The following is a 25,288-nucleotide window of genomic DNA, read 5'->3' as shown; positions in this document are numbered from 1 at the left end:
GAACCTTAAGTTCGCCTTCGTCGCTGTCGAGTACTTCACCAAATGGATCGAGGCAAGGGTTGTCTCCACAATCACGTCAAAAACTGCCCAGAAATTCTTTTGGCAAAACATCGTTTGCCGCTTCGGAGTACCGTCTAAACTAACAGTTGACAACGGCAAGCAGTTTGACAGCCAAGACTTCAAGGATTTTTGCTTCTCCATTGGCACCAAGCTAGCCTTCGCCTCAGTCTATCATCCGCAGTCCAACGGAGTTGTGGAACGCGCCAATGGGAAAATCTTCACAGCTGTCAAAAAGATGCTCCTCGATGAAAAAAAGGGCAGATGGACCGATTTGTTACCAGAGGCAGTCTGGGCACTGAACACGACTGAGTGCAGGGCGACCGGGTTTACTCCTTTCCGCCTTCTATACGGATCGGAGGCCATGACCCCACAAGAAATAAAACATGGGTCCCCGCGAACAGTTCCGTCAGCCGTCCCCGACGTGGACGAGCCAACTTCAAAGGATCTCATAGACGGAGACCGAGTCTTCGCCCTGCAGGCCCTAAACAAATACCAAGCCCAGACAAAAGCATGGCGCGACCACGCAGTCATCCCGAGGGAATTCAGCGAAGGGGACCTCGTACTCGTCCGAACAACTCGGACAGAGTCCAGGGGCAAGCCGGAGCCCAAGTGGGAGGGCCCCTTTATAGTCAAGACGAAAGCTTCCCCCAACGCTTACAGGCTCACAACGCCAAACGACGAAGACCTGGAGCACTCCTGGAACATCGACAACCTCCGCAAATTTTTTGTTTGACTCTTCAGGGCTGATTTCGCCCTTGTAATTTGCAAAAACAATCTTATACCGGCCCGCACTCTTTTCCTCCCGGGGGGTGAGGTTTTTAACGAGGTGGAGCCATGTAATATATGTGTGAAAAATCCCCCGCAAAAACATGCGTCGAAAAAAGACCGCGACGACGGTCTTCGACATTCGACTAATATGAGGTCACCGCGAGGCTAAGCGCTAGCCACCCTCGCGTGTGACAAATCCACGCAGAAGTCGCCTAAGGGTACAGCCGGACTAGCACAACAAGTGCGAAAAAACCGAAGTCTACCGCGAAGATTATCCGCGCAGAAGTCGCCTAAGGGTGCAGCCGGACTAGCACAACAAGTGCGAAAAAACCAAAGTCTACCGCGAAGACTATCTGCGCAGAAGTCGCCTAAGGGTGCAGCCGGACTAGCACAACAAGTGCGAAAAAACCAAAGTCTACCGCGAAGACTATCCGCGCAGAAGTCGCCTAAGGGTGCAGCCGGACTAGCACAACAAGTGCGAAAAAATCGAAGTCTACCGCGAAGACTATCCGCGTAGAAGTCGCCTACGGGTGCAGCCGGACTAGCACAACAAGTGCGAAAAAACCGAAGTCTACCGCGAAGACTATCCGCGCAGAAGTCGCCTAAGGGTGCAGCCGAACTAGCACAACAAGTGCGAAAAAACCGAAGTCTACCGCGTAGACTATCCGTGCAGAAGACGCCTAAGGGTGCAGCCGGACTAGCACAACAAAAGCAAAAACGACAACACCAAACTGTCCGCGCCAAGACCGACTATACGCGCACCAGCACAACATAACAAAACACACCAGACCAAGCACACAACGCCATCGCAGGCATAGACAAGCGAGGGCACACAACGTCATCATACAAGCCTTTACACATATACAAGCGAGGGCGCCACACTCTACATCGGCTCAACCTTAGGAATAATTCCCATCTCCCTATAATTAAATAACATTATCCTAAGCTCCTCACCCACGAAAAGACTTCGCAGTTCCCCTTCACCTGTACTCACGGTGGCCGGCAAAGACAACAGTTCCTGCCGGCCAGCCCTGCTCACACGAAGCCGACCTCCCTCCGCCCCACTAACTCTACGCTTCGCAACCGCCCTTCGCCGCCGGCGCCCGGTGCTAGGACCAGGCACATCTTCTGTGTCCGCGGCGTGCGGTGAAGCCTCCGCCGCAGGCACATCCAAGGCCGCAAAGTAGTCCAAGTCCTCCTCCGACGACTCCTCAGTCCACTCAACCGAGCTCCCAGAGTCAGCAAAATCAGAAAACTCAGATGCAGACCCATCACATTCATTACCACCATCCACGGTCGAAGCCGCCAAAAATTTAGTAGTGGCGGTTGCGTGCGCAGGCCCAAAATCTTGAACCTGCGCAGCAACCAAAATTCAGCAACATATCCAAAATTCCCTAACTATCTACACCCACTACGCCACCTGCGGAGCTTCCGCCGTTGCCTCCGCTGTCGCCTCCGCCGCCACCGTCGCAGGATCTTCAGCACTCGGCGCAGCGGCTGCGGGGGCATCAGGCGCGCCTTCGGCGGTCTCTGGGGGCAGGTCTCCACCGGCCGCAGCGGATGCGGAGGTATCCGGTGCGCCTTCTGCGGTCTCCGGGGGCGGCTCCAGGGCGGCCCCGGACACGGCCTCCGCCGGGGTCGGCTCCGAGTCAGGCAGCGCGCTGTTCAACGCCCCGAAGTCATCCACCCTCTCGCCACGCGCCGCCTAAGTCACAGCACGCAAATTCAGCAAAAACCACATATAGCTCACATCCAGAAAACTCCAAACAAACGCCAAACGTTACCTGAGCCCTCGCCGTCTCGGCCCGCTCCCTAACCACCTCGCGACCGTGTGGACCCCACATCCGGTCGTAGATGGCTCCGGCGGATTCCTTCACTATGGGGTCCTCAACCTTGTAGATATCTCGCTCAAAGTCTTCGTCAGCTTGGTCGAAGACCTCGAAGTGCCGGCACCCTTCGCGAGAGAGCGCGTTCATCGCCCCCTCGCAGGTGACCAGGGAGGCATACGACATAAACCCCTCCACGATAGTGGGGAGTGCCTGCAACTCCTCCTGCACCCACTCCAGGCAGCGAAGTCCGGGCTCTCGCTCCAGCACCTCGAAGTCACCGGTCCGCGCGCCCAGCTCATGGTACGAATCCATAAGCTGTTTGCGCGTCCGCTCGGCCTCCGCGCGCGTCGCGGCCTCGGCCCTCTCCACGCGGCTCTCCAAGGCGATGAGCCGCTCCTGCAGCTGCTCGGCGCACTCCCTGGCAAGATTGCCCTCCGCCCGTGCCAGATTAGCCTCCGCCTGCGCAGCCTGCGCCTTGACGAGGGCCTCGTTGGTCTCCCTCCTCTCCCCCGCCAATTGGCGCCGGAGGTCAGCCTTCTCTCCCTCCAGCGCGGCCACCTTGTCCGCCAGCTTGCGGCACTTGCTGTCGGCGGCCGATTTTTCACGGATGGCGTCAGCATGTTGTGTCCGAAGTCTCTCGACTTCGGCAGACACAACTGTCGTGAGGGCCCCCGACGCTGTGCGGTTGGCGAAGTCAGCCACCTACAGAACACATGTAAGACCGCGGCCCCAGCAAGCCGAAGAAAAAAAAACGAAGTCAGCAGACCTGACTTAGCGCCTCCGTCACCTCCTTCAGCCGGCGGGACGCAGCGCCCGCCTCATCCCTGACGGCCGCGAGTGCCGACATCTCGCCTCCGGCGCTAAGAGCCCCGCCCTTCGCCTTCGGCACTAAGGTAGCTGCCGCGGTCGCCGCGGCAGGCGCGACTATAGCAAGTTGGCCTTCGTCCGACCCTGCGACGACGCATCAACGAATTAAAAACAAAAAAAACGAGCCAACGGCTTACCACCAAGATAGTCGTCCACACTAATATCGGTGGCGAAGTCGGCGACGCGCTTGCCGGACGATGGCAACACTCGGGCCGCCTTCGCGACCTCCGCCACGCTGCTGGACGGCGGCACAACCTTCGCCAATTTGGAGCCTCCGGCGCCTGCCGCTGCCTCCGGCGCCTTGCTAGACGCAGGGACGCCGAACTTCGCCGCCAACGACGGCTTGCCTCCGCCAGGGGCCGCAGCCTTCGCAGCCCCCCGCTGCCTCTTCGGCCTGGCTTCATGAAGCCTAACAACCGCCTGGCGCTTTTGTGCAGCTCCCTGGCGATCCTTGTCCATCACTGCTGACACAACAGCAGCAATATTCCGCCCGTAAGGAAAAACTCTTCATTCACGAACCATGCGAGATGTAAAAAAGTCTTCCTAGGCCAACAACCCCCGGTAACCCTCAGCATCCGAGCCGAAGACTCCCGGAGCTCGGGCGAAGACATCCTTCCCCCCGGGGCCGCGCATGTCCTCATCAACTCTCTAGCAAAACCATCGGAAACCCCAAGTCCTCCCATAGCAGTACCTAATTTCCTCTTTTTAGAGGATGGGGCGGCCGCCGGCGCAGGGTCGTCTCTAGTCTCCACCACCGGTTTCTTCCCACGGCGGTCCACATCGTCTTGACCAGGATAGCCGTCATACGGCAATTGATTCAATTCAAAAACCCTGTTCAAATGGTCATTCGACCCACGGATATCCCAGCTGCGCTGGCCCTCTGTCCTCGGCACGTAACGACCAACGAGCCGCACCGCCCCATCCTCCGCCTCACGCACAAAGGCGGCCGGATCGCGGCTTTGCAGGTTCAGCGCGAAGGCGGGACTTCGCACCACCCTTCCACCATGGAAAAGCATCTGGCGAGGGCACACTTCGCCCAACGCCCAGCCATGCGCCAAGGGCCATACCCCGTACGCCACAAATTCTTCAACCAAATCGCGCCCACTGCTCAGGCCGGCGGCGCACCGAAGGGCCCCTTCGTCTGCATCCTCCTCCGCCACCTCAAAGGGCGGGTACGCTGAGTAAAAATGAGAACACATCTCGGACACGGGGAGTCCCTCATGGTTTTCGACGGTACCCTCAGCAACGTAAAACCAAAACTCATTCCAGTTACCCCACTTGTTGCGGGCGCAAGGAACCAACTCGACTACCTGCATCGTGGTCTTGCCGGTCTTCGGCGTAAACGTGCAGGACCCAAACTGAGCAACTTCATCTCCAATCATCCTCTTCTGCCAGTGCAAACAATAATACTTCGCAAAGACTTCGACCGATGGCTGTCCGCCGTACGAAGTCGTCGCCCAGACATACTTCGACAGAGCCACCACGACATTCGGTGTCAGCTGATGTATCTGAACGTTAAACCTGCGCAGGACTTCGCCAACAAATCGGTGCGCAGGCAGGCGGAGACCGGCGGCGAAGAATGCCTCGAACACAACCAACTCGCCCTCCGGCTCGGGGATTTCCTCCGTCCCCGGGACACGAGCAACGCCGCCGCCGAAGTAACCCAACCGCTGCATATCTTGCACGCGGACCGACGACATCCGCGACACGCCAAAATCAACAGAATCGCCGGCGCGCAACTCCTCCGCCATCAAACTACTCAGCATCTCCTCAGACGAGGCGCTGGCCGGCGGCGAGGCGGCGAGGGGTCGGCCGGCGGCGTAGCGGCAGCGGAAGAAGAGGAGGTCGGCATCGCTACGTACTGTCGGCGGCGGCGGGCGGTCTGCTTCACTCGAGCCAGATCTCCGGCGAACAAGAGCACGGCGGGCAGACGAGCAGCAAGACGGTGAAAAAGGCGGCTAGGGTTTTCACGGAGCGCGGAAAGTGAAGTTCAAAAAGCGCCGACCCCCGCCCCCTTTTATAGACAGGGCGCGGCTCTTCGGGAAACCCGCAATCCAACAGGGCGCAGCGCTTCGGGAAACCCGCAATCCAACAGTACGCTGTCAATCAACGGTCATGTCAAAAACCCCCGCGGAACCACTTCGAGCGAGGGCAGCGTCTCCGCCATCTAGCGACGTCTTCGGCACCAGGTGACTTTGTCGAACTGGTACCTCGGAGGGCAAATGTTGGGGCGAAGGCAAAGACGCCACCCTTCGCTCGAGGCCTTCGCTGCAGTCGCTGGTCTGACAGAGACAAAATGGGCAGGGACACCCTTCGCTCGATTCGGCACCTGACGAAGGCCTGCGACGGCGTCATCCCACAGTGCGGCCTCGTCCAGCTCAGAGGCCCACATGTGATCCGGCCCATTGTAACGGGCCCTGCGTGGCCGCCGCGTGTCACAGGCCTAATTTGTAAAGGCATCCTGTAATTACAGTCTGTAACCCTGCTTTATGGGAATATTCTGGGGATAACCAAGGTAGCTGAGGGCACATGCGTCCTTAGCACAAGGCGCTGGGCGCTCAGGTACCTATAAATACTCCCGCACAATGCCCGTGGGAGGGCAGATGAACAGAGCTTTTGCCATCTAGTGCGTAACCCTGTTAACGTCACTGTTCACCCTTGTTGGCCCCCCTTTCGAGTGAGAGCAAGTTCCAACACTCGGCCCAAAGCCGATCCGAAGTCTTGTACTCATCAAGCATGGTTCTTGCCATGTCCAATAGAGTTCGATTCTTCCTCTCCACTACACCATTTTGTTGTGGCGTGTAGGGAGAAGAGAACTCATGCTTGATGCCCTCCTCCTCAAGGAAGCCTTCGATTTATGAGTTCTTGAACTTTGTCCCGTTGTCGCTTCTTATTTTCTTGATCCTCAAGCCGAACTCATTTTGAGCCTGTCTCAAGAATCCTTTTAAAGTCTCTTAGGTTTGAGATTTTTCCTGCAAAAAGAACACCCAAGTGAAGCGAGAATAATCATCCACAATAACCAAACAGTACTTACTCCCGCCGATGCTTATGTAAGCTATCGGGCCGAATAGGTCGATGTGTAGGAGCTCAAGTGGCCTGTCAGTCGTCATGATGTTCTTGTGTGGATGATGAACACCAACTTGCTTCCCTGCCTGACATGCGCTACAAACCCTGTCTTTCTCAAAATGAACATTTGTTAGTCCCAAAATGTGCTCTCCCTTTAGAAGCTTGTGAAGATTCTTCATCCCAACATGTGCTAGTCGGTGATGCCAGAGCCAGCCCATGTTAGTCTTAGCAATTAAGCAAGTGTCGAGTTCAGCTCTATCAAAATCTACTAAGTATAGCTGACCCTCTAACACACCCTTAAATGCTACTGAATCATCACTTTTTCTAAAGACAGTGACACCTATATCTGTAAAAAGACAATTGTAACCCATTTTACATAATTGCGAAACTGAAAGCAAGTTATAATCTAAAGAATCTACAAGAAAAACATTGGAAATGGAATGGTCAGGAGATATAGCAATTTTACCCAATCCTTTGACCAAACCTTGATTTCCATCCCCGAATGTGATCGCTCTTTGGGGATCTTGGTTTTTCTCATAGGAGGAGAACATCTTCTTCTCCCCTGTCATATGGTTTGTGCACCCGCTATCGATGATCCAACTTGAGCCCCCGGATGCATAAACCTGCAAAACAAATTTAATTCTTGATTTTAGGTACCCAAACGGTTTTGGGTCCTTTGACATTAGATACAAGAACTTTGGGTACCCAAACACAAGTCTTTGATCCCTTGTGTTTGCCCCCAACATATTTGGCAACTACTTTGCCGGATTTGTTAGTCAAAACATAAGATGCATCAAAAGTCTTAAATGAAATGCTAGGTTCATTTGATGCATTAGGAGTTTTCTTTTTAGGCAATTTAGCATGGGTTGATTGCCAAGAACTAGATGCCTCACTCTTATACATAAAAGCATGATTAGAACCAGAGTGAGACTTCCTAGAGTAAATTCTCCTAATCTTGTGCTCGGGATAACCGGCAGGGAACAAAATATAACCCTCGTTATCCTGAGGCATGGGAGCCTTGCCCTTAACAAAGTTAGACAATCTTTTAGGAGGGGCATTAAGTTTGACATTGTCTCCCTATTGGAAGCCAATGCCATCCTTGATGCCAGGGCATCTCCCACTATAAAGCATACTACGAGCAAATTTAAAAATTTCATTATCTATCTCATGCTCGGCAATTTTAGCATCTAACTTTGCTATATGATCATTTTGTTGTTTAATTAAAGTCATATGATCATGAATAGCATCAATGTTAACATCTCTACATCTAGTGTAAATAGTAACATGCTCAACGGTAGATGTAGAGGGTTTGCAAGATTTTAGTTCAACAGTCTTAGCATGTAAAATATCATTTTCACTTCTAAGATTGGAAATGGAAGCACTGCAAACATCTAAGTCTTTAGCCTTAGCAATTAATTTTTCATTCTCATTTTTAAGGCTGACAAGAGAGACATTTAATTCTTCAATCTTAGCAAGTAAACTAACATTATCATCTCTAAGATTGGAAATTGAATTATCACAAACATTTGAATCAACCTTAGCAATTAGTCTAGCATTCTCATTTCTAAGGTTGGCAATAATATCATGGCACGTGCTTAGCTCACTAGATAATTTTTCACATTTTTCTACCTCTAGAGCATAAGCATTCTTAACCTTAACATGCTTCTTATTTTCCTTAATTAGGAAGTCCTCTTGAGTGTCCAAGAGTTCATCCTTCTCATGAATAGCACTAATTAATTCATTTAACTTCTCTTTTTGTTGCATGTTTAGGTTGGCAAAAAGGGTGTGTAAATTATCTTCCTCATCACTAGAATTATCCTCATCACTAGAGGTTGCATATTTAGTGGAGGATTTTGATTTTACCTTCTTCCTTTTCCGTCCTTTGCCATGAGGCACTTGTGGCCGATGTTGGGGAAGAGGAGTCCTTTGGTGACGGCGATGTTGGCGGCATCCTCGTCGGAGGAGGAGTCGGTGGAGCTCTCGTCGGAGTCCCACTCGCGGCACACATGGGCATCGCCGCCCCTCTTCTTGTAGTACCTCTTCTTTTCTCTCCTCTTTCCCTTCTTGTCGTCACCCCTGTCACTGTCACTTGATAATGGACATTTTGCAATAAAATGACCGGGCTTACCACACTTGTAGCACACTTTCTTGGAGCGGGACTTGTAGTCCTTCCCCCTCCTTTGCTTGAGGATCTGGCGGAAGCTCTTGATGATGAGCGCCATCTCCTCATTGTCGAGCTTGGAGGCGTCGATGGGAAGTCTACTTGATGTAGACTCTTGCTTCTTCTCCTCCGTCGCTTTGAATGCGACCGGTTGTGCTTCGGGCGTGGAGGAGTCGCCTTGCTCGATGATTTTCTTTGATCCTTTGATCATTAGCTCAAAACTCACAAATTTGCCTATTACTTCCTCGGGAGACATTAGTGTGTATCTAGGATCACCTCGAATTAATTGAACTTGCGTAGGGTTAAGAAAAACGAGTGATCTTAGAATAACCTTGACCATTTCATGGTCATCCCATTTGGAGCTCCCGAGGTTGCGCACTTGATTGACCAAGGCCTTTAGCCGGTTGTACATGGCTTGAGGGTCCTCGCCTTGGTTGAGTCGGAACCGACCGAGCTCCCCCTCGATCGTCTCCCGCTTGGTGATTTTGGTCACCTCATCTCCTTCGTGCGCAGTCTTGAGCACGTCCCAAACCTCCTTGGCGCTCTTCAACCCTTGAACCTTATTATACTCCTCTTGACTTAGAGAGGTGAGGAGTATAGTGGTGGCTTGTGAGTTGAAGTGCTCGATTTGGGCCACCTCGTCCTCATCGTAATCTTCATCCCCTATGGATGGTACCTGTACACCAAACTCAACAACATCCCATATACTTTTGTGGAGTGATGTTAGGTGATATCTCATCATATCACTCCACCTAGAATAATCTTCACCGTCAAACGTCGGTGGTTTGCCTAATGGGACGGAAAGTAATGGAGTATGTTTAGGAATGCGAGGGTAGCGTAGGGGGATCTTACTATACTTCTTGCGCTCTTGGCGCTTATAGGTGACGGACGCGGCGTCGGATCCGGATGTAGAGGGCGATGAAGAGTCGGTCTCGTAGTAGACCACTTTCTTCATTTTCTTCTTCTTCTTGCCACTCTTGTGTGATCGAATGCGTGAAGGGGATCCATCCTTCTTCTTGTTGGCGGACTCCCTTGATGGAGCCTTCCCATGGCTTGTAGCGGTCTTCTCACCGCCGATCACCATCTTCTTGGCGTGATCTCCCGACATCACTTCGAGCGGTTAAGCTCTAATGAAGCACCGGCTTTGATACCAATTGAAAGTCGCCTAGAGGGGGGTGAATAGGGCGAATCTAAAATTTATAATCTTAAGCACAACTACAAGCCGGGTTAGCGTTAGAAATATGAACGAGTCCGAGAGAGAGGGTGAAAAACAAATCACGGGCAAATAAAGAGTGTGACACGAGGATTTGTTTTACCGAGGTTCGGTTCTTGCAAACCTACTACCCGTTGAGGTGGTCACAAAGACCGGGTCTCTTTCAACCCTTTCCCTCTCTCAACCGGTCACTTAGACCGAGTGAGCTTCTCTTCTCAATCAAACGGGACACAAAGTCCCCGCAAGGACCACCACACAATTGGTGTCTCTTGCCTCGGTTACAATTGAGTTGATCACAAGAAAGAATGAGAAAAAGAAGCAATCCAAGCGCAAGAGCTCAAATGAACACAAGTCACTCTCTCACTAGTCACTATTTGATTTGGAATGATCTATGGACTTGGGAGAGGATTTGATCTCTTTGGTGTGTCTTGTATTGAATGCTATAGCTCTTGTAAGGTGTGGGAAGTCAGAAAACTTGGATGCAATGAATGGTGGGGTGGTTGGGGTATTTATAGCCCCAACAACCAAACTAGTCGTTTGGTGGAGGCTGCTGTCGCATGGCGCACCGGACAGTCCGGTGCGCCACCGGATACTGTCCGATGCGCCTGCCACGTCACCTGGCCGTTGGATTCCGACCGTTGGAGCTTCTGTCTTCTGGGCCACCGGACAGGCACTGTTCAGTGTCCGGTGCGCCATCTGGCTCTGCTCTGACTCTGGCGCGCACTGTAGCGCATTTAATGCCTTCTGCAGACGATCGTTGGCGCGAAGTAGCCGTTGCCCCGCTGGCACACCGGACTGTCCGGTGTTACACCGGACAGTTCGATGAATTATAGCGGAGCGGCCTCCAGAATTTCCGAAGGTGAGCAGTTCAGAGTTGGAGTCCCTGGTGCACCGGACACTGTCCGGTGGCACACCGGACAGTTCGGTGGGCCAGACCAGGGCACACTTTGGTTGACTTTTGCTCTCTATATTTGAATCCTTTCTCGGTCTTTTTATTGGTTTGTTGTGAACCTTTGGCACCTGTAGAACTCATAATCTAGAGCAAACTAGTTAGTCCAATTATTTGTGTTGGTCAATTCAACCACCAAAATCAATTAAGAAAAGGTGTAAGCCTATTTCCCTTTCACTATGACTTTTAGAAAGTTGGATTAGAGAAACGTATGACAAAAATGGATAGACACATGATGGTGAGAAAACACTAGATAGGTAATTTTATAGTTAATTTTGTTCACAATGAATTTTAGAAATTATTTAGAAGGTTATAGTCATAAGTTCATTTTAATAGATAATAGAAACTTTTCTTAACATGGAATTAGTAAATGGTATAGAATTCATGGCAATATAAATATTATAGGTTAATAAATTATTTATCTTCGATTATTTTAATGGTACTTTATTTTAGAAAGAAAGGAGAAAACTAAAAGAATATCACTAATCATAACAAAAATAGGTTTTTACTAGCCAAAATAAAGGTGTCCATAAGAATAGCACTTAACTTCTTAGAATTAGCAAAATGCTTGTTTATGTCAAAATAACCATATTTATGTTATAAAAAGTCCAATTGGTGCTTTATATTGATTCTTAGAATATTAACGTTAGTAGAGTCATGGATGAACCATTTTTAGCTATACGCATAAATTCAAGTTAGAAATAAAAGGAATAAAATCTATTAGTCTATTTATTAGTAATAAAGAAAATAATTAGCCTTTGTTTTCATAAAAGAATGTTAATACATATTAATACTAGTTAAAACTATTATTATAGACACCTACTCATAATTTCATCATTAATGACTCATAGTAACAATGTGATTAAGAAGAAGCACTCGACCGGTCTAAGTGACCGATTGAGAGAGAGAATGGGTTGGAATAGACCCGGCCTTTGTGGCCTCCTCAATGGGGAGTAGGTTCCTTGGAACCGAACCTTGGGAAACAAATCACCATGTTCATTTGTGTTGATCTTTATCACTTGATTTGTTTCTTCCCTCTCCTCTCTCTCTAAAGTTCTCTTGCTCATATTGTTTTGAGTTAGCTCCAAAAGTCATCTGCATTGATTGAGCAACTCATAGCAAGAAGAACTATCTTCTGCACTCCGAATTCAACATTATTTATTTCTAACCCTAACCCCGGGTGAAGTGCATGTTCAAAGTTTATAATGTTCAGGTTTCGCCTATTCACCCCCCTCTAGCGACTTTCACTAATTCGCTATATCTCTTCGTGGCGCTACACAGACCGCACCACCGCCAAGCGTGCCACCCTCGTCCTCGCTAAGCTCACCAAAAACAGTAACCTCCCTTCGTCAAACCTCATTCCGGTCACGCCGATCCGTGCACCTACATCCTTACTGAGTGGATCTGGTGGTTGTCAAGAGGAGAGGAGGTTGTCAAAGTGATTGTAGAGGGTAGCGTTGTGGTGGCCTTGGTGTGCCATCTAGAAGAGCATGTTGTGAAGGTGCAAACGCAAGAGGAACAACAACTGTGACCGTTTGAGCATGAGGTTGAGAAGGGGCCTTTACTCTAGGCCTCCTAGCTGGAAAGGTTCCTTCATTAATTCCTTAATTAAGTTGTAGATGCACTTTTTGAACCGATGCAATTACTTGTATAGTTGTATTTTCGACACATTTATGTTCTATAAATAGGGCTGTGAATTTTCAAGTTTCCTGTGCCATATAGGATTACAAAGTTTAAGAACTTCAATGATCCATCACCAGCACCCAATGTTATAGTTGGATCATCTAGACATCGAAGCGACACAATTGGATGTGTTCGGTCGGGTTCGGGTGACGAACTATTGGTTTATCACCCTAGGTGACAAAATGCTCATGTATAGTAGTTCTGAACACCCGACGAGGGCAACATGGCGGGCTCAGATCAACTTGGTCGTTGGACCCACACTGATTGTTGTAGAAAAGTATAACTGTTTTTTCAGATTGAAATTTGTGTTTCCTTTAAAGTTTGAATATGTTCTAGAATTTAAAAGGATTTGTCAAATTGCAAGCATCTATTGTGAGGTCATTTAGGCCTCAAACCAAATTTCTCTGATTTATTTCGTTGATGGAGGGAATGAGAGATTATTTCGTTAATGGAGGGAACGAGAGACATCTCGATACCTGAATTTGTTGTTGATTTAAGTTTCACAAGAGTAGAGACTTTGTGTCGTCGTAACACACGGATATTATACTATAATAATATTACATATTTATATCTTCAATATAATATTAGTGTTCAGATGATATTTTGTCACACGAATTTTATATATCGTATTGATGTTTGTCATTCCGTATCTATATTTTATACTAATTTTAACTTTCGTAGCGGATACATATCTAGTGGTTAAAGAAAGAAGAAGAAATGCTAGAATCTTTTATCTGCCTCTCTCTATAAATTAATTGTCCTGTGTAAATGATGCATAGCTTAATAAATTCGTGTGCCCGTCTCCAGGCTCTGTACACGACGGCACCTCAAATTCCTGAAACCACATGTGCTGGCGCTTGTCCCCGGCGACGGCCAGCCCACGCCCGCTGTCCTCCTGCGTCCGCCGGGCGACAAGTTCAAATTTGAACGTGCGCCGCAGCGCATCACACCACTGCTGCTGCAGCCGCCTGCAGTAGTTCTGGAAAAAAAAGCTTGATCTCTTTGAATTGGCTCGGTTCGAAGTGACTTGGTGCTTAGATTGAGTCTGACCCAGGTCTGTTTTTGCTCGAGAAAAGAGATATCATATTTTTAGGCTTACTATGGCTCACGAGCTAGCTCGTGGCTTCACACAATGTTGACACTTTTTCGGAGGCGCCAATCACTCAAAAGAACCAGCGGCGGTGCTCTCTGGTCAGGCGCGGACGGTCCGCGGCTTGGGGCCGGACGGTCCGCGACCTGGCGCGACGTAGCGGTGCTCTCTGGTCAGACGCGGACGGTCCGCGGCACAGGGTCGGACGGTCCGCGACCTGGTGCAGGAGCTCGGGTTCCCTGCCTGACGGCCGGACAGTCCGCGCTCTAGGGCCGGACGGTCCGCGCGTGCGCAGGGGCGGCGGAAGATCGCCGGCGGCGCCTGGATCTCGCTCCCGGGAGGGACCCCGTCGGGGAGGAGAGATCCTAGGAGTTGTCTAGGCTCGGGCCGGCCGACCTAGACTCCTCTAATCGACGTAGAGTCGAGGAGAGGCAAAGAATTTGGGGATTGGAGTACTAAACTAGGGCTAAACTAGAACTAGACTAGAACTACTCCTAATTGTGCTGAAAATAAATGCGAGATAGAAGTTGTATTGGTTCAATTGTTGGGGGTTCAATCGGCCGTAGCCCTTCATCTATATAAAGGGGGAGGTCTGGATCCGTTTCCAACTGTTTCCCGAGTTAATCCCGCGGTTTTAGGTAACAAATCCCGCGAGAAACTAGGAACCCTAACTGACTCTGCGCGCGCGCGGACCGTCCGCGCCACCACCGCGGACAGTCCGGACCGCGGACCGTCCGGCCTCGGGGCCGGACCGTCCGCACTGCTCTTTTTAGAGCTCAACATATGCCCCCCTGCCTTTTGGTGAAGGTTGACGAACCAAAAGCATATGAACTAAACCTGATGTAGGTCACCGGCTTTTCGATATGGAGATTATTCAATAAAGCACCAATATAAAGGTCGTTTCGGATTGTATCTTTCTCGGCCATGACAATTTGATCAATGGATCAAAAGGAATAGAATGGAGGTGCCCCCCAGTCTGGATAGACGAAGGGGCTATACATGTACCATGGATTCATCATCGTGCCATTCCATGTTTGAACAGGATAATATACCGACGATGAGTAAATAGGTGGAAAGTACCCTGGTCTCATAGAATGAATAGGCGATGCTTGTTGTGTCGCCTTTCGGGTCGTTTTGTTTGACCGTTTTGTTTTAGCAGGTGACCGGGGTTTCTTTGTTGACCGATCACGTGGAACAGTCTTTTTGCTAGTATTTTTGGAGAGCAACTGATCAAAAGTAGGATCGGCTTTGATCAGCCGATTATATGTGTTTTGACCTTGCGTCTTTTTCCTTGCTTTGTGTAGAGGTTGACGCCTTTGGTCATAGGTGGACTGTCCGGCTGAGTTAGCCGGACCGTTTGTCTGAGCACCGGATTGTCCGCACGTAGGTGCCGGACCATCTACGATGCTGGGGCTAGGCTGATGTGTTTGGTTTATTAACTGTGCCTGCCCCCCGGCGTCTTCGGACCTTTTAGCCTTCTTGTCCGAAGCTTTTCGAGCAATCTCCTTTTGTGATATGCGAGGATTGCTGATGACGATGCCCTTGCCTTTGTCTTTATCGGCCATTTCGGGCCGAACCAAGACCTTTTTGCATGTGAGTTCTATTGTATTAACAGGAAAGGGTTGTGTGTCTACTTGCATCTCCTGAAAAGCCAATCGACCCTCATTTATGGCCGATTGTATCTGTCGACGAAAAACATTACAATCATTGGTGGCATGAGAAAAGGAATTATGCCACTTACAATAAGCACGCCTCTTTAATTCATCAGGAGGAGGAATAGTATGAGTTAATTTAATGTTGCCGTTTTTCAGTAACTCGTCAAATATTTTATCGCATTTAGCAACATTAAAAGTAAACTTAACTTCCTCTTGTCGATTCTTTCGAATCGACTGTAAAGCAGAACACGCTGAAGGTTTAGCCTGTCCTGGCCAAACCAGTTCGGCGGTGTATACATCCGTGGATTCATCGTCCGAATTATCGTATCCCACTAGGTGCATCTTATGGCTAGCCGATTTTGATGTTTCCTTACTTCGGCTTTCACAGGTCATAGCCCGCTGGTGTAAGTGCACTAGTGAAAAGAATTGGGTGCCATCTAATTTTTCTTTTAAGTAGGGTCGCAACCCATTGAAAGCTAGCCCTGTCAGTTGTTTTTCTGCGACATGAATCTGAAAGCATCGGTTTCTAGTGTCCCGGAATCTCCGGATATAGTCATTAACCGATTCTTCAGGCCCCTGTCGGACTGAAGCTAAGTCAGCCAATTCTAACTCATGTTCTCCTGAGAAGAAGTGTTCATGAAATTTCTGCTCTAATTCTTCCCAAGAGTTAATAGAGTTTGGTGGCAAAGTTGCGTACCATGCAAATGCAGTATCAGTAAGGGACAACGAGAATAAACGAACGCGGTAGGCTTCCCCATCAGCCAATTCTCCCAAGTGTGCTATGAATTGGCTTATATGTTCGTGTGTGCTTTTCCCACTTTCACCAGAAAACTTAGAGAAGTCTGGTATTCTAGTTCCCTGTGGGTATGGCACGGTGTCGAATCGGTGGCTATAAGGCTTCCGATACGATTGCCCTGTACCTGACACACTAACACCGAGTTTGTCCCTGAACATCCCGGCTACCTCGTCTCTGACCCTCTCTGCCATGTCTGGCGACCATCCATTGAGTTTGTGGGTGGAGATTTCAGGTTGCCTGACATTACTCTGTCGGCTTTCCTCCCAGGTATGTTTGAGGTGTGTGTTAGGTGTCCTATTAATGTCACCAGCTCCTGCCCTATACCCCTCAGGCTCTCTTGTGGCCGAATAGTATTCAGCCCTATGTCCATGAGGTGGTATGGCATGATTATAATGTGTTGCTGGTGGGGCACCATAATGTTGCTGCGATGAATGTGGGAACTGTGCGTATTGCGCAGCTCTTGGCTCTGCGTATGCATATCCGGACGGTCCGGCGTAAGAGGCCGAATGGTCCGCGACCTGGCCAAATGGTCTGAAGGTATATCCGGATTGTCCAGCCGTATATGGTGCTACGTGGGTAGTCTCGTACCCAGACCGCCTGTCGTAAAGAACTGGACGGTCCGCGATCGGGCCGAATGGTCCAGGGCTGTACCCGGATGGATCGGCCATATATGGCGTGACTTGGGCAGTCTGTGCATGGACTCGTGTAGAGTCGGATGGTCCAGCGTAATACGTCGGCCGGTTCATGCCATATCCGGACGGTCCGGCGTAAGATGGCGGACGGTCCGCAACATATCCAGACGGTCCGGCGTGATGCACCGGACGGTCCGTGATGGGGCCGAAGTGTTCAGGGTTGTACCCTGATGGTCCGGCCATGTACGGTGCGACCTGAGTGTTTTGTGTGCGGGCCGGCATCTGGTCGGACGGTCCGGCGAAATACGCCGGACGGTCCGCGGTATAACCGGACTGTCTGAGATGATGCTCGGACGGTCCGGTCGCGTCCAGTACCTGCCGCGTGCCTAGTGGTTGCGGCTGTGATGGTGACACGAAAGCGTGCATCGGCATACCATATGATGGTTGGGTCAAAGGTGACCCGTTTATAGCCGATGTGTTTGACGTGGGTGGCACTGTATTAGACTCTCGCGATGGAAAATTAGGAGCAGCTGATTTCTCGTATGCACGTAAATGCATTTTAATAGATTCATCTACATATTGCTTTAACTGATCTCCTCGTTGATCCATGAAAGTCGTAAGAGATAGATCTGGAGTACTTACAGCGGGACCCTGCAGTGGAGGTAGGAGAGATTCCATATCGATCTCCCCTTGACGGACGATCTTCTGGTGGCGATCCACCATGAAGTGTGACAAGTACTTGTCTGCCGCCTCCTTGCGCCGTTCGGAGAGTTTATGCAGCAGTTCCGCCTCTTCCTTGTCGCGTTGTTCGTTCCATTGCCGCATCACCTCCTTCTCATCGCGCATTACGAGGTCTTCAAAGGGCCTTTGGTCATCAGCTGGGAGCGCCTCCATGGCCGGCTTGATGATGTTGGTAGTGGAGATCTTGGTGTGATCCTTAGAACCGGCCATTTATGGGCCGATTTTTAGCAGATCTAGACACCTATTCCCCAGCGGAGTCGCCAAAAGTATGTTGACACCTTTTCGGAGGCGCCAATCACTCAAAAGAACCAGCGGCGGTGCTCTCTGGTCAGGCGCGGACGGTCCGCGGCTTGGGGCCGGACGGTCCGCGACCTGGCGCGACGTGGCGGTGCTCTCTGGTCAGACGCGGACGGTCCGCGGCACAGGGCCGGACGGTCCGCGACCTGGTGCAGGAGCTCGGGTTCCCTGCCTGACGGCCGGACAGTCCGCGCTCTAGGGCCGGACGGTCCGCGCGTGCGCAGGGGCGGCGGAAGATCGCCGGCGGCGCCTGGATCTCGCTCCCGGGAGGGACCCCGTCGGGGAGGAGAGATCCTAGGAGTTGTCTAGGCTCGGGCCGGCCGACCTAGACTCCTCTAATCGACGTAGAGTCGAGGAGAGGCAGAGAATTTGGGGATTGGAGTACTAAACTAGGGCTAAACTAGAACTAGACTAGAACTACTCCTAATTGTGCTGAAAATAAATGCGAGATAGAAGTTGTATTGGTTCGATTGTTGGGGGTTCAATCGGCCGTAGCCCTTCATCTATATAAAGGGGAGGTCTGGATCCGTTTCCAACTGTTTCCCGAGTTAATCCCGCGGTTTTAGGTAACAAATCCCGCGAGAAACTAGGAACCTAACTGACTCTGCGCGCGCGCGGACCGTCCGCGCCACCACCGCGGACAGTCCGGACCGCGGACCGTCCGGCCTCGGGGCCGGACCGTCCGCACTGCTCTTTTTAGAGCTCAACACACAACAACAATTTATTATATAAAATCCTAATTAATATATATTGTCGGCACTATATAAACAATTAGTTTATGTTTTTGAGTCTCTTGGCTTCACACAACAACAATTTATTATATAAAATCCTAATTAATATATATTGTCAGCACTATATAAACAATTAGTTTATGTTTTTTGAGTTTATTGTACAAAACTAAACTATTTTCTATATTACATTAGTAATATATTTATTTTACCAATCTAAAATATGGTACTTAAATTATTTTTATATTTTATATTATATTTTGGATATCGATTTCATGTTTATGGTCAGATTTATTGGCTCGACGAGCCGAGACAACTTTTTAGATTCACTAGAGAAGCGAAGCAAGCCAGACTCAACTCGTTACTTGATCAAGCCACAAGGAGCATATATAAGCATGCATTCGTTAGATTATGATCCAACCATAATATAACCATAGTTTATTTAGTTTTTTTATAAAGGTAATTAGCTGGTGATGAAAGATTTTAAGTGTTAAATGTTACTTACAGTTGTATTACAATCTAATGAATGACATATTTTACTTTCACGCTTATACCTCAGGGCTTCAGTCGTTGCCCATAGGCTGATAGCATAAGTGCCCCCACCGCCACCTGCCGCAACTGCCGACCCCACCCAAATTTGTTCCTCTCCTCCATTTCCTCCCTTCGCCATCATCCCCTCGGCTCCGCTCTCCTTCCCTCCCCGGCTCACCCCGCCGCTGCCCCGCGCCCGTGGAGTTCTTCGATCGAGTCCTCGGAGCCTGGAGCACCTCGTCCAACAATCCGGGACCGCACGAGAAGAGAGAGAGGGGGTGGTTTGACACAAGTCAGGCACCCGTCAAGATTCGGCTCGATCTGCTGCGGGACATGGAGCTGGACAGCATCGAGTGCGTGTCCTACTCCGATGGCATGGAGGACGACGACGACACGGCCGCCGTCACCTCGTCCCAGCTCCCTCGCCCCTTCCTCAAATCCTCCTCTACCGCCGGTGCTGCCGCCGCCGCCGCCGCGGCCGTCAACGTGGTCGTCGTCTCCGACCGCGCCGGTGCCGCCGGGACGGTAGCGGGAGCTGGGCCGCTGGTGATATCTCCGGCCACGGGCGTGCATGAGCTTCTCGAGTGCCCCGTCTGCACCAACTCCATGTACCCGCCCATCCACCAGGTGCGCACCGCCCAGATTCTTTTCGTGCCTTAGTTTCGGGATCTTGGCATGTTAGCCCTACCATGGCTGAGGTTGTGTGATCTGTTGCTACTACCAATATAGGGTTAGGATCTTTGCTGCTTGTGCTCGGGGTTCTTGGTCATGGGGAGACCTGGCCGCTTAATTCTCCGCGATCTTTCTGTCCTAGGCACGCATGCGTAATCGGTACATTTGTCAGGAGGACCAACTTTTGTTTTTTCAACTATCATAAATATTTGGCATGCGTTTGCTCGTGTTCTGCTTCCTGCAAACCGAATAGCTAACTGTGTAATAGTTGCTGTTTAGAATTTAGATACAGAGAATCATAAGATATGATTCGAATCGTCGCTTTGACAATTGATGTTACCAATCTAACTTCCTTCAATATTCATTAGTAGTGATGTTTTGTGTTTAGCTGTTCCTCCATGGTCTCTAGTCTTTGAATGAAATCAGTGTGCCACATTGAGTAGCATCTCGTTTGAGTGAGTTTATGCGTTTGCCTGGAATCAGAATATGTGACAGAGCATTAATAGATGAGGATTGAATTAGCCTGGTCATTCGTGGCATTTGTCTATTCAATGCATGCAGTGTATTTAACACCGAGAAGCGGGGATGAGCGTTAGGGCAGATGTTTACAAAGTGCTGGGTTCCTTTGAAAGCAACATCTATGCCCTTATATGTACCTAATAAAAAAGTCCCAACAGTTTCTTTTTCTAGTTTATCTGCACTTTTAAGGATGCTGTGTTTGCATACTTTCTTGAACATATACTTAAAGGTGTAGTTTTTGCAAACTAGAGACGTCCTTTTGGTATAATCGATCATTTGTTTCTTAAGACACTGTTATGTATATTGGATACCTCTGAGCCTAAGAATTCATTGTGGATTACTGTTTTTGCGTAGTTCTCACAGGTCTCTCCAAAATTGAACAATTCAATAATTGTGGAATTGATTTACTTTACGCTCCTTATATATTCCTCACCAGGCAGCGTTTCAATAGCACACTATGATTCCATATGTGTCTTTTTGCTAACTCAAAGTCTCAAATAACACAACATTCATTCAACAGTAGGATGCTCTAATGCTTTCATGTTTGATTCTGAACTGACCAGTAAAAATCTCGACCAATAAGTTTCCTGTTGCTTGATGAGTTATTCAAAATTTCCTTTTTGAGCTCCTTTGTTCATTTCTCTATATACAAAATTCCCATTTGGAAGTGAAGGGGAAAAAATCTTTATGTACTTAGTGGAAATGATCCCTGACTAGCCAATAGCAAGTACTAGAATGGTGCAGTATTGTGCATTTTCTTTTTGTCTACCTTCTTATTTGATTTCCTTTTCTTTTACTCTTTCTGTGTGTGTTGGAGGTGAGGGTGTTGAAGTTTCTTTGTTTCTTACTCAAAGGGCTTAAGCTGACCATCATAACACATTTTCATAATTTTTCAGTTTGGTGATAACTTGCCAGAGCACACAGATGATTTCTTATATAAGGATAGTACGCATTAGGATACACATCTGTAAGAAAGGTTAATTAGTTGTACATTGAATTAAAAGTATTGCAATTACATGGTGTCCTTTTCTGCATGTTAGCTTGTTTGGATCTTTTAGAATTCACTAGTCAAGCAATATTTCCAGTACACCAGTAATGGTTAAAACTAAGTACATACCAAATGTTGCTGTCTGCTGTGTGGTCTGAATTTTATAGTTTGACACAACACTTTAGAGATGAAGCTGTACCTGTATGTACGTATCTTTCATATCCATTATGTTAGTATAATCCTTTATTTGTCTAGTACATTGAACAATATATGTTTGTTGATCTAACTATTTTCCGTTCCCTGTTGTTCATCTCTTCTAGAAACCATTTAAATGAAACCATACATCCTAGTTTTAGTATTTATTATATGAAACTTTAATTTTTCTAGTTTTAGCATTTGAAAGTCATGACTCAACAGTCGGCATAAAAATTTGCTTGTAACTGACCGATATTTTCCCCTATGTTACAGTGCCAAAATGGTCATACTCTGTGTTCCACCTGCAAAACTCGGGTGCACAACCGCTGCCCAACTTGTCGACAGGAGCTCGGTGACATCAGGTGTCTGGCATTAGAAAAAGTGGCTGAATCACTTGAGCTCCCCTGCAGATACTACTCTCTTGGATGTCCAGAAGTCTTCCCATACTACAGCAAACTAAGCCATGAGTCACAGTGTAGTTTTAGGCCATACAACTGTCCTTATGCTGGTTCTGAATGTTCAGTTGTTGGGGATATTCCTTTTCTTGTGGCACATCTACGAGATGATCATAAAGTGGACATGCACTCTGGATGCACATTTAATCACCGCTATGTCAAGTCCAACCCAAGAGAGGTTGAAAATGCAACCTGGATGCTAACTGTAAGCATCTCCATACATTTGTAGTTTTCTTGATCTCTTGGTTGTTTTCTTTTTTAATCAGTTACATAAGATTTATAGTAGTGCAGATGATTGGAATTAAGTTGTAGTGGTTTCTTGATTGCCTTCATGCCTTGTTTTATCAGTTTATGTTAACATAGAATATAGATAACAGGGGTTTACTTATCCCGTGATCAGCTCTTTTCACTCATTGGAAATACATGAACCAAACACATGTTATGTATCCAGATAGTGAAACAAGATTTTCTGACTACAATGCACTAGTATCATATATAACAGAGTTATGCTTTATCTATTTTTGAATCAATTGAATTTTGTCTGATCTATCTTATCTCCTTGTAGGTGTTTCATTGTTTTGGGCAGTACTTTTGCTTGCACTTTGAGGCATTTCAGCTTGGGTTGGCACCAGTATACATGGCTTTCCTACGATTTATGGGTGACGAAAATGATTCTAGGAATTACAGCTATAGCCTTGAGGTTGGTGCAAATGGCAGGAAGATGATATGGGAGGGAACGCCCCGCAGCATCCGGGACAGCCACCGGAAGGTTAGGGACAGCCATGACGGCCTAATAATTCAGCGCAACATGGCTCTCTTCTTCTCAGGTGGAGATAGGAAAGAGCTGAAGCTGCGCGTCACAGGCCGTATCTGGAAGGAGCAGCAGAACCCTGACTCGGGGGCCTGCATTCCCAATTTGTTCAGCTGAGCTGAGTAACAAGGATGAATCCAGGTCTGTGCTTGGTGTTTTGTCCTTGCCAAGCTGCCATTGCAGCCTGCCCTAAATTAGTTAGGTTGTTGGCAGGATAATGAAAATACAGAGTTCCTCCTCCTGTGGGCTGGTGAATCTCATGATAAGCAAATTTTTTTCTCGACGATACAGATTTGTGATGTTATGTTTGCCTCGGTGTATTTTGTTGTCTGGAAATAAACTGTTGCGCAGTAACTGCATTTGGTTGGCTGGTCATTAGCTTGTCACTCTGAGTTTGACGTACATCATGTTTAATGCGACAGTGGCAATGGGTTTTATATGTTCAACACTGGTTTGGTGGACAAGGAAATAGCGAGGGTGATTCTTCTTGCTTCTCCGTCAATTCTTTTGGCAACTTATTGCTACAGGCCACGGGGCATTTTGGTTTATGCAAAAGATGAAACGAAAACATGTGTCATTTTCTGTGCACCAACTTGTTGAAGGGGCACGGTGAACTTTGGCGGACCACCGTTGCCGGCTAGCTTGGCGTCGGCCTCCGTCAGGTACGAGCCGTCCCAGACAGAACCAGTAAAATGCTTGCGCTTCTCGCAGGGTCTTCCGCACAAATCCTGCATCATAAAATCGTCGATATATATGTAATGGTCAGGTCAGCAAAACTGAATGTACAATGGGTGGACATACCAGCAGCCGATGGGTTTGCAAAGGTTGCACTCGCGAAGCCGTACAGGCCGGTCAGCAAGCGAGTAGCGGAAGCCATGGAGGCTACAGCCGAGGTTGGCCAGGAGGCGGCCGAGGCCGTCGTTGAACTCCGCGGCGAGCTTGTTCTTGCTTTCGTCGCACCTAACGCGGACAGAACGACGGCCACGACCGCCAGCGCCAGCGTGGAAGAGTTTCTGTTCCGTTCCGGCTCTCGTGGTTGAGAACCGCTGATGAATTAAACTCACATGGAACCTTCAACAATTATATTAATGCGTCTCTAGCAGCTGACCAACAGGGGCAACAATTATTATTTGGTCGTCTGCGAAGAGAGGCATGTTAGTTATAACATTTATCAGGAGCTGTCAGTCCATCTATAGCTATGTGGTTACTCCATGCATGCTACGTACTGGTGGATGACAAGGGCTGGCTGCTAGCGGCGGTAGACGACCTGTGGAATGTGAATCACCTCCGGCCGCCCGGGTGACAGCCACGCCACGCCTACCGCAGCCAGCGGCCAAATTTTCACCGCCTGGACCACGAACCTACGTGCGCACGTACGATGGAAATGAACGAGAGCCATGTGATGTGATCCTCCTCTTCTTCAAATACCCACCACACGCACGACACACTATAGGTAGCTCACTGTACTGTACCCTAGCTAGTCGCCTCCAGTCCAGAGCGTCCCGAGACTAATGGCCTGCCACACCGTCATCCCGCTTCTTCTCTTCCTCCCTTCCCTCTTGGCAGCGGCTGCGGACGACGTCGCCCCTGCTCCTGCTCCTGCCCCGGCGGCACCACCCGAGCCCACCAACAACAACCTGACCAGCATCCTGGAAAATGGCGGGCAGTACACCACTCTGCTCCGCCTCCTGAACGCCACCCGGATAACGGAACAGATCAGCAGCCAACTCAAGAACTCGTACGACGGCCTGACCTTCTTCGCGCCCAACGACAACGCCTTCGCCAAGCTCAAGGCCGCCGGCACGCTCAACGCCCTCGCAGACCAAGACCAGATCCAGCTGCTGCTCTACCACGTCCTGCCCCGCTACTACAGCCTCGCCACGTTCCAGACGGCCAGCAACCCGCTGCACACCGAGGCGTCGGGCCCCGCCGGCATGTACAGTGTCAACGTCACCGCCAGCACCACGAACCCCCTGGTGAACCTTTCCACTGGCGTCGTCGACGTGCCCATCAGCAGCACGCTGTTCGCTCGCTTCCCGTTCGCCGTCTACTCCGTCGACAGCGTGCTGCTGCCCCCGCAGCTATTCCACACGGCTTCTTCTGCGCCGGCACCAGGACAGTCTGCAGAGGCGCCGGTGCCTGGAAAGGCGGCACCAGGGCACAAGGGGGGCGTCCCAAAGAGCGGCGACGATGTGCCAGCGCAGCCGTCCGCTGCGGTGGATGGGGCACAAGACACCAGTGTCGCCGCGGATGGTAGAGGGAGCGCGGCGTGGATGACGCCGGTGGTTGTTTTGGGTGGCATGGCCCTACTGCTTTGCGCGTGAGCAGTGTGTGCTTCGTTCTGTTTTGTTTTCCTTGGCATCTCTCTGATTTCTCTCTCGTGGCCGGTTTGTATGTACTGCTGTCCGATTTTGTGTTTTCACCTTATTATTAAAAAAAACAGCTGGGTGGGCCGCTTCAAGGCTCGGTGGCCGAGCAGCCCACCACGGAGGCATGTTTTACTAGGGCAGCAGCAACAGCCGTGAGCGAGCGAGTGAGCGGAGAAAAGGCAGGGTGGCGGCGGCGTTCTGAAGACGAGCAGT

At 49.4% G+C, this 25,288-nt stretch overlaps 2 protein-coding genes across 2 annotated transcripts; both read left to right on the top strand.

Annotated features, from left to right (window-relative positions):
• Window positions 1-19,204: 19,204 nt before the first annotated feature.
• LOC100279741 (uncharacterized) lies at window positions 19,205-23,080 on the top strand. The gene is given in 3 exon segments (NM_001152699.1): window positions 19,205-19,693; window positions 21,714-22,100; window positions 22,461-23,080. Coding segments are annotated over 3 exon segments (1,044 nt in total). The 5' UTR covers window positions 19,205-19,399; the 3' UTR covers window positions 22,824-23,080.
• A 1,087-nt stretch (window positions 23,081-24,167) lies between these two features.
• LOC100285015 (uncharacterized) lies at window positions 24,168-25,085 on the top strand. The gene has a single exon (NM_001366711.1). It carries the CDS (start codon window positions 24,218-24,220, stop codon window positions 25,028-25,030), a length of 813 nt encoding a protein of 270 aa, NP_001353640.1. The 5' UTR covers window positions 24,168-24,217; the 3' UTR covers window positions 25,031-25,085.
• Window positions 25,086-25,288: the final 203 nt, after the last annotated feature.

This window comes from Zea mays, chromosome 4, assembly GCF_902167145.1.
Source record: "Zea mays cultivar B73 chromosome 4, Zm-B73-REFERENCE-NAM-5.0, whole genome shotgun sequence".
Lineage (NCBI taxonomy): Eukaryota > Viridiplantae > Streptophyta > Magnoliopsida > Poales > Poaceae > Zea > Zea mays.
The sequence above is the reverse complement of the archived record's forward strand: the minus strand, read 5'-3'. Positions and strand labels throughout refer to the sequence as shown.

Excerpts from the sequence above, each read along its gene's own strand:
- LOC100285015 (NM_001366711.1), top strand. The coding sequence starts at position 24,218 with ATGGCCTGCCACACCGTCATCCCGCTTCTTCTCTTCCTCCCTTCCCTC.